This window comes from Gekko japonicus, unplaced genomic scaffold (genome assembly GCF_001447785.1).
Source record: "Gekko japonicus isolate JY-2015 unplaced genomic scaffold, Gekko_japonicus_V1.1 scaffold2507, whole genome shotgun sequence".
Lineage (NCBI taxonomy): Eukaryota > Metazoa > Chordata > Lepidosauria > Squamata > Gekkonidae > Gekko > Gekko japonicus.
Genome location: NW_015162026.1, coordinates 97868 through 107625, shown reverse-complemented (window position 1 = coordinate 107625; position 9758 = coordinate 97868). Strand labels below are relative to the sequence as shown.

The following is a 9758-nucleotide window of genomic DNA, read 5'->3' as shown; positions in this document are numbered from 1 at the left end:
CTCATGCATGAGCTAGGCTGTGGGGGGCTTAGATCCCACCATACACAAACGCACACTCCCTTATAAGAGCTGTCTAACTTTCTGCACAATCTCTGTAAATGATGGCACAAAGTTGATTGACCCATACTTATTATTGAGCAAGTGGCAAACGTAATAGGCAACCACGATCTGTAATAGATCGTCTGTGGGGACACATTGCTTATCTTCAGGTAGACAAGGTATAGGTGCGGTTGTCACATCACTAAGGCTCTGTAGGAAATTGTCCTGTTTTTTCTAAGTGGCATTGTATGCTTCATTGTGGCTTCCCGTAGCTTGGCAAGTTGGCTATGCTAGCTGTGCCGGTCTGACTGTAGTAACCTCCAGTTACAGTCTCACCTCCACTGTGAACCAAGTAGGCAGTCAGGAAGCCCCAGTGTCTCAACCTTATCCCTGTAGTGTAGATAGGGTTGCCAAGTCGACTCACCCCTCGGAACAGGGGAGCCTTGCCGGTGTCCAGGAGGTCTTGATGGGCACGTGTGCACAAAGCGCGCGCGCCGGCAGCACATCACCAGAAGTGACGTGTGACGTTGCTGACGTTGGGGGCGTGGCCGAGCTCGTGGGGGGGGGAACCATATGGTTTTCCCCCCGACGAGCTCAGCCACGCCCCCAACGTCAGCAACGTGGCTGCGTCACCTCTGGTGACGCAGCTTCGGGGGCGGGGTCCCCCCAGGGCCCGATTCCGCCGCGGCGGAAACCAGGCCTCCGAAGCGGGGGATTCCCCGTCCCCCGGCCCCATTTGGCAACCCTAAGTGTAGGTGGAGGAGAGGGCACTATACATACAGGGTTGTTGTATGATTACTGTGATCACTTATTTTAAATGTCCTGAACACCTGAATCTTTGGGGGGAAAAATCATAACTATTTTAAAAAAAATCAAGGTCCATTGTATACAAACAATAACAGTTCATATCCATTTCAAAGAATGTACTTTTGTCTGTTTTCAAAACTTTTTTGTGTGCTAAAGTTCAAAATGACTTATAGACTTCAGTCTGAAGAGAGAGTATAGCGCTTATCTTTGCTGATATTTCATTTTATAACATTTTTCTGGCCTAGCCTAAGATGCTTCCACATGGATTTAAGCAAGATGGGTATCTGTGTTAGTCTGCGTGTAGCAGTAGAAAAGAGCAAGAGTCCAGTAGCACCCTAAAGACTAACAAATTTTGTGGTAGGTATAAACTTTACCATTGCTCACTTCTTCAGATACCTCCAAAAGTGAGCAGTGACTCACGAAAGCTCATACCCTGCCAAAAATTTTGTTAGTCTTTAAGGTGCTACTGGACCCTTGCTCTTTTCTACTGCTACTGATTTAAGCAGTAAGCATGAGATATTACAGAAGCAGATAGTGGTGGGATTTGGTCATACCATGCAATTATTTTCATGCAGATATTTGCTGTTCGTGGCTGTTCATACACACCTGATAGGAGGAAATCTGTGTTGTGATAGTTTATCACGCTGCATCTGCTTTATTCCTCATCAAATGTGTGCATTGTCTGTGGACCAGTGTGGCCTGAGTCTGTGTTGTGATCTGTTGTGTTTTTAACCCTTTAGGAGTCGTTCAGTTCATTGTGGCATTTTGACTGTCGCGGGTTCTCTTATATATCCAGGCTGTTGTCGCGTTGTGGCTGTTCCTGTAGTCATTTGCCTTGTGTTGGTTCCAGGGAAGCTGCTCGCGAGTGTCGCAGGAAGAAGAAGGAGTATGTCAAATGTCTTGAAAACCGGGTGGCTGTGCTTGAAAATCAAAACAAGACTCTCATTGAGGAACTCAAGGCCCTCAAAGACCTTTATTGCAATAAAGCAGAGTAACGGGCTCTTGGCCGTTGGACCTTTGTGCTGTGAACGCTAATCAAGGCATGAGATGAAGCAATTCTACAGATTGCCATGTGACCCTTGAGGGAGGGGCAGGATGTAGCCCTTGTGATACCTGCTTTCTTAGATGTTTTCTAAACAGTTGGGAGTTGCTCCAAAAATCAGAAATCATCACGTTCTCTGCTCTTTCATCACTCTGCATACTCTGCTCCACCCTCATCCCCCCCCCCCAGTAGCATGCCAAAAACATGTATTTTTGTTTGCCCTTTTGACTTGTGCTTTTTTCAGGGAAGCTGCAAAAGAATGTCGACGGCGGAAGAAAGAATACGTGAAATGTCTGGAGAGTCGTGTTGCGATGTTAGAAGTTCAGAACAAGAAACTTATAGAAGAGTTAGAAACCTTAAAAGACATTTGCTCTTCCAAGACAGACTAGTGTCAGTACTGAAACTGTGAACTGGCCCTAAAGCATGTACAGATGCTTCTACAGGCAGTGTCTAGTCAACAAGAATTATGACTTTTTCCTCTGTATCATTTGTGTTCTCCCTCCAGCCTCTAACATTCCTGAAACACTTTTGCTGCATTTTTATATATTCTTGGTTGACACTTCAGGTCTTTTTCTCACGAGTCTTCAAAATGAAACATCCGCAATCTCTTCTGCCCGATATTTGCATTAATTTTTGTGTGTGTATTTTTGGTAATATCTGACATGCCACCAGTATTTTAAAGTGATCAAAGATAATGCATCCAACAAAATAAAATGGAAACTACCCAAAGTATCTCAGGAAAGTGTTACATATATATATATATATATAAATATATTAAAAAGTATGTTATGACATACATGTATTAGAATACTAGTTTACAAAATGACTTTATGGCATATTTTTATATTCATCGCTTTGTGAAGAGAGTATTGTATTGCTGTCACTGAGTGCCATGGTTGAAACTAGTTTTTTTTAAAAATAGAACCATGTTGGTTAATCTTTGTAGTGTTTGCTGTTTATTTGGAGCTAAGGAGTTTTAAAATGAACGCTACATGTTGTGCAACATTTCTGCAGACGTGCTTCACGTGTGTCATACACACATAGTTCCATGCCTCCAGAACTGTTGAAGATCTTTAAAAAGAGCTCTTACAAGTTCTCAATGTCTGCTACTGAAAATTAATATTTCTTTTTAAAAAACGCTTCTACGTTGTACCAATGATTCCCTTATTCTTGCTGGATTAGGCCCTTCATGTCCACTCTTTACAAATGTTGTATGAAATACTCTTAAACAATTAGAGTCTCTGTATGACTGTATTGAAGGGCTGAAAATCCCCTTGGGCAAGAATGTGTGCCTTGGGTGGGACGTGCTGTGACTGAAATGTGTTGGGGACATAAATGAGCCCCGAGGAGCTTGTTTTTATCCCTCTTTCACCAGTTGACACACGTGGAAATCGGCTGAGTATTTTTCCTTCATTTTTGCCACTGTGGCTTGCAGTTGTGTGCTTCCCCCTACTCTTCTCAGTACAGACTTCATTCCTTTGTTCAGTAAGCAAGAAATTTAGTGGAGTTTTCTGTTAGTCTGGAGCTCTTAGAAAGAGTCAAATTGATATAGAGCACATTGTGACCTAGCAGTAATAAGAGACTGGCGTTGGGGAGGATTTCCAGTTGGGTAACTGCAATACTACTTCCTTTCCCTATCGCAACATCTGCAGGCATTACACAACACCTACAGTTTAACAAGCTGCAGTATAATCACAGTTCTGATGACTCTGCAACCCAATAATCTGGATGGTTTCTTTTCATTGTGCTGCTGGATAAGGAATAGTAGAACAGGTACACCATGTCTGTTCCAAGAAGAGTCCTGCCAAATGATGAACTATGGATATGTGCTGTGACTGATTAAAGTTTATTCTTCCGTTTAAAAAAAGGGGGGGGGATGGCAGTGAACAATGGGTCTTCTACAGATTTATGCAACAAGTCTTGGATCTGCTTCTAAAAATGCTTCTACAGATTTACAGTGCAGGTGGTTGGTTGAATAACTGCAGAAGACCTCATCTGGCAAAAGGACAAGATTTTTGTATGCTTATAAAGTTTTTATGAAATACTACATATGTCTCACATAAGACAGGCCACTATTGTATCCTCTACACAGGTTGTAAATTGAAGCTGAAAAATAGATTCCACGAGCCCACTCAGCACACGGGGCTGGATCCAGTGACTTCTTTCTGTCAGTTGGATCCAGTGATTCCCTTCTTTGAAGACTTTATGCAACACAGAAAGAGTGGAAGGTGAGCTTTGGAACTATCTAATGGGAATCTGCAGGAAGGAATTGGAACCCCATGTCAGTCTTAGGCATTTTATTCAATTACCTATATTGCCTGTGTCTTCAAGTCAGAAAGATTCAAGAAATGTTCTTTCACACGTTGAAGTTAATAGAACTAGTTATTGATACATGGAGTTGGTTTAGAGTATCCTTAAAGGTAAATTCTGCCGTCACGTTTACACCTCTAGCTGGAAAACCTATCAGAGGCAGGCATGGTGTGACAGGATAAATCAAGTTGCTGTAGGGGGAAACTTGTTTAGAATCAAGGATTTTAGGGGGAAATGTGCTTTTACAGATCTGTCTTAACTGATTGGTAGCTTTTTGTAGCTACTGAATTTTTTAAAAGGTTTTTATATTTATTAAAGGAATTTATCTGTGCCTACACTGTCACCCTATTTGCTTGCATTTTTACAAACAGTTCTTCCCAGAGGCCCGTCTTGGAGTTCAACACTTCACGCACCAATGCTTTATGTCTCGCTGAAAATAAGAGCGAAGAAGATCTTGATTGTTAAGACATTTCTCATTTTATAGACATTTAATTTTCCTATTCAAGTGCTTATGGTGTTCATCATCCCATGTAGGCATCAACTGACCTCATAAGGTAAGTTGTCTTTGTTTTACAGAGAAGGCTCTGAAGCTGAAGACGGTAACAGGCCCCAGAGCCCACTGATCTGAGTCCAGTTCTATATATGCTAATACTTAATCTGATTTCTGTAGTCTGTCTGACCTTTCCAGTGTTCACTACTGTAGGGTTCTCTTTTGCTACTCACTCACTTGCTGCTTTGGGTCCTGCCTACAGCTTCTACAGATGGAAGGATTTCCATCTAGGGGAGTACAAGATCCTCCACCTTCCTGCTCCTACTGCAACCCAAAATGCCTTCTGAAATGCAGCTCTTGGGTGGCAGGGGACTCCCAGGAATACCTACTGGGGAAATTGTAAGTCTGCCATGGAAGTGAGGAGGGAATCATGCCCTCCACACTTGTGTGGAAATTTTAGGCAGGATCCAACCCCACTGTCTGTTCAAATTAGCATTGGGATGCAACAAGATATAACATCCAGTGTATAGCACTTTGAATGTGGTTCTCTATTGGGTCGCAGTACTCTTTCACCAGTGGTCGTCATGCTTACATCTCAGATGACCAATGCATATCCAGGAAATACGAATCATGCAGGCTCTCAGTCCCGCTAAGTGTATCTTGAAGTGTCTGACAGTCAAATGGCAACCACAAGGGGAAAGAGATATCGTTAATTACTGTGGCTTTTCCTGCCCTTTCCTGCCTGGTGTTTGGAGCCGTTACCCCAAGTCCATGACGGTTAGAATACTGATGTCACGCCTCCGTCTTGTTGTCCAGCCAGGCTATTGTTTTGCTGTGTCCATTGTTGTTTTGAAGGCTTGTGATTTCCATGTGGTCTGGAACCTGAAGCTTTGGAGTGAGGCAGCTGCAACCACATTTGAGGGCTGCCTCGGCTTCTGTCGTCAGGCTTTGACCACATCATAAGCTTTACCAGATGCATTTAATGACACTTGTTTGTTTTTTTTTAAACTGCCTGGGGAGAAATAGTGTAAAAGGTGGGAGGGGACTTTTGTTAGCTTCTGTACACAGATGTTACAATTATGTATTTCCTCCACACTAGCTTTGTTCTAGAAATGATTATGCTGGCAGTGGGGGTGGGGGTGACAACACAACAATGACCTGACGAAGAGCGATGAACTTTTCAAAATGAAATTGAGGCTTAACACTGGCAACTTGGTTGCAACGAAGGATTCTGGATGGCTCAATCCTAAATAGATCTGATTAAAATCGAGTGTATAAGGGAATGGGAGGCTGTGGCTCAGTGGTGGATGATGAGCTTTTGGTATTGCTCTAGGAGGTCTTCTGTGTCTTGTAGACTCTGTGGTATACCATAGAGTCTACTCTCCAAAGGTGCCATTTCTTAAAGAGAAACTCTCTCGTCTGGAGATCAGTTGTAAACTCTCTTAGAAAAAAAAAATTATAAGTATATATGGATTCCGTAGATACAAAAATAAGAATACAGCTGAACAGCAACTACAGCATCTGATCGAAGAAAAATCAAATAAGCATAAACGTGCAACCCTGTTCCCTAAGTCTAAACGTCCGTGATGCTAAAGAGAGAGGCAGAGATTTCTTACAGGTTCCTTACTGGGGTTTTTGTGCAGGCTGTGTTTATTTCAGATTTGTCTTTTTCTCCCATGTGGTACATCTCATCTCTAAAGCATGTCTGTGGTATGTCTTCCCCAAGATTCTCAAAAGCATGGCTGCCTATCCCTTTTTAAAAGGTAGGCCATTCTTCCCACAAAGCCCCTTGTGAAAATATGCCAAGGTGGGAAAAGGAGAGCGTAAAACCTTTGGGCTACCATTGCCTACGTGACCAAGCCAGCTTCTCTGTTGTCTCCGGTTGCATTAATTCCTCTACAAATAGTTTTATGGCCACTAATTACTCTACTAATGGTTTTATGGCTACCTCACAGGGTCTAAAGATGTACTTCTTTTTGTATGACTGGTCTAAGGACTAGAAATAAATTGATTGATACCTCACAGGGTTGATGTGAGAATCAAATGGGAGAGAGAAGAATGAGATAGGCTCCTTATGGGTCCTCACTGGGCAGACAGGTGGGGTGTCAATTAAGTTAAATAAACCAACATATAATACTGGTAATGTTATTGCCTAAGTGTTACCTGCTGACCTGTCTTTATAAAAACAAACCAACCTGGGTTTTGGTGGTCCCGTCTCTCCCCTCCCCCCCAGAATGTTGACTGGAATTACAATGGCAGCCTATCCAGTATGGATGAACAAAATGCTGCTAATGCTGCCTAGAGCTTCTTGGAAGCCATTTATTAGCTCAATTTTTTGTTTACTCTTGTTTTTTGGGTATGTTTTGTTTATAATCACTAGCAAAGAGTGCACACGGACAAATCACTGTATCAACAGATTCATTTCTAGCTGGTAAAATTGCATTTATGTGTGTGCCGTGATTTTCCCCCTCCTGAATCTGATGTCCTGAGTCATACTGGAAGGTTACTGGGTTCACAGTGTGGACCAGTGGCACACAACATGGTGCCCACCAAGTGTTTTTAGAAAGTGGATGGAGCTGCCGCCTGCCCTACAGAACCTTTGACTGGCTGTTGGAGATCGGATCAGATGGGCAGATTAAAACCATGTTGCTTTGGTGGCAGCAGGCCTCCACAGTGTTGTTGTTTTTTCTCTTTCTCATTCGCAATGTATTTTTTTAAAAATTGTTCTTGTCCCCTGTGCTTGGGTTTCCTCTGTGCATGCATATGTATAGCTCCTGCGGTGGCCATTTCGTGGCTGCACCCCCGTGTTTCAGAATCCCTAAGGTTCCCACGGGCTCAAAAAGACGGGACCCCGATTGCAGACCTTGCATAGGTTGTATTGCACATTACAATTTTGAGATGGCTTTTACAGTCCTCCATGAAGTTGGCTTTTGGGTTTCTGCAATACGTAACACATAGGGTTTGCACAGTGGGCAAAAAAAAATTTTGCTCTTGTGTTGCACATAATGCACTTTCTACGTTTATACTAGGACTGTAAGTTTTACTTTTGTTTTTTCTACAGGCAAGCCCAGTAACTAATCTGCAGAAATTACTACATGAAAATATAGCCGTAATTAGCTTCAATATTTTCCCTGAATTAGTAGTAATTAGTGTTCTTGAGAAACCGTGGATCGTTCTAGGATATGGCATTAACTGCCTTGGAGCAGGACAGCTGAAAAGTAGTCCAGTGTTTTCTTTGAAGGTTGTATTGGCCGCAGTCCCTTGGCGCAAGGGGATGTGGGGGAAAATAGTTATTCTTTGTTTCAGTATGAAAGGGTAACACAAAAGGCCAGCAACTCGATATGAAACAGTATAGGACTGATATTGTAAGACCTGAGTAGAGAAGAACGGAGTAAGTTGCTTTGGGTCCCCGTTGGGGAGAAAGGTGGGTAGGGTTGCCAGCTCCAGTTTGGGAAATTTCTGGAGATCTTGGGGTGATGCCTGGAAAGGGGGAGTTTGGGGAGAGGAGGGAGGTCAGCAAGGGAGCTGCCGTTTCCTCCTGGCCTCTGTAGTCTGGAGATCAGTTGCAATTCCAGGAGAACTCCAGGCCCCCATCCGCAGCCCCTGGGGGGGGTATAAATGAACTGAAATAAAACTTTATTTCCGTAGTTGATCTAAGTCCCATTTGGAAAGCCGATGTGATTTGCCCATCCGGTCTTCAGATGCGTACATGGGAAATGGATATTAAGAACCCCGTCAGTAAAGAGCGGTAACAGAATGAACTCCTTGTTTGTCGATGTCCTAAGGACTCTTCAATGCTCCTAGAACAATTCTTGAACTTAATTTGACCTCTGGTTTACTTCCGGTGGAAACCTTAGCAGAGTTATGTCTTTCTAAGCCCATTGACTTCAGTGGTCTTAGAGCAATGTAACTTTGTTTAGGATTGGACGATGAGGTGCTGTTGAGAACTCTGCCTTATCATCCTGGGATGATCTCTTAAGGGTGTTCACAGTTTTGTAGGAAAACTGCTCTGTCGTACCTGTACAATGCCATCTTGTGGACAAAGGAGGTCAAAAGTGCTGATAAATTTAAGAGAAATTGGTACAGAATCAAAAGATCAAACTTTCAGCATACCATTTGTAACCCTCTTAAAGTGATACCAGTATACTAGGAACCAGAAACAAATGTATGTATACATACGTGCATTTATGCTCTAGTGGCAGATAAAGAAATGGCCAGAATGTGGCTGTAAGATTCCATGCTGCCTACTGAGTAAGCATTAATTTGAGAAGCTGTGGAACCAAAACTGCTAATTGAACTGTGATATACCCAGTGTGGTGTTTGTTTTGCATTAAACATGCTGTTTGTCAGGTATTTATTTCCTGGCGATGATGTCTGGCTGTGATAATCTGATTCTAACGAGGTTGTTTCTCCTGTATTTTTCTGCATGTTAATTAAAACGTGCACTGGCAAGGGAATGTCAAAGTGTTCTCTATCTTGTTCTGTGAGGGGGTATGACATTACATAAAACTGAATAATCCCGCTTCCAAGTAATGATGACACTTCTTCATAAAAAAAGTAGCAGGTTGTTTCTGTAGACAAAGTGTAAGGTGTTTGAAGAACTAAGCCTTGGCAATAAGGGAAAAGAAAGTTTGCACTTCAGAATCATACATTAGGTAAAATACACATTTGCTGTCTTGCCCCTTTTCAACCTTCAACAGCTAGGGTTTGACCCCATGGATCTTCTTTTGCTAGTGGAGGTCCTTTCATTTGGCAGAAGGAACGTTCCCTGATTCAAGACAGACATCTCTTGCATTGGGAAGACTCCTTGTGCTAAAAGAAAGCATCTCCGCTAATGGGTTGGATAAGCGGGATCCAACCCTTAAACTATGGTAGAATATTAGTGAAGATGCCTTATGTTTTTACTATGTATCAGAATGCATTCTCTGTTTTTCCAGTATAAAATGTTTTAGAATCCATTCCTCATGTGTTTTGCCGTGGAGATGCGGAAGTTCTGATTCAGTGCCATTGGGATGATAATAGCACTGGCAGGGATTAGAAATAACAGGGGTTAGAAAGACAAGTTACTAT

General features: G+C 42.5%; 1 protein-coding gene across 4 annotated transcripts in view; it reads left to right on the top strand.

Moving 5' to 3' along the window:
- Positions 1 to 2486, top strand: part of CREM (cAMP responsive element modulator) — a 29501-nt gene extending 27015 nt beyond the window's left edge. For 2 of the 4 annotated variants that reach the window (XM_015405515.1, XM_015405518.1), the window contains one exon: positions 2133 to 2486. In XM_015405515.1, the coding sequence (XP_015261001.1) occupies positions 2133 to 2277 (145 nt within the window). In that variant the 3' untranslated portion in view covers positions 2278 to 2486. Of the gene's footprint in view, positions 1 to 1696; positions 2080 to 2132 lie in introns of those variants that run through there. The other 2 variants (XM_015405517.1, XM_015405516.1) reach the window with 1 other exon arrangement.
- Positions 2487 to 9758: the final 7272 nt, after the last annotated feature.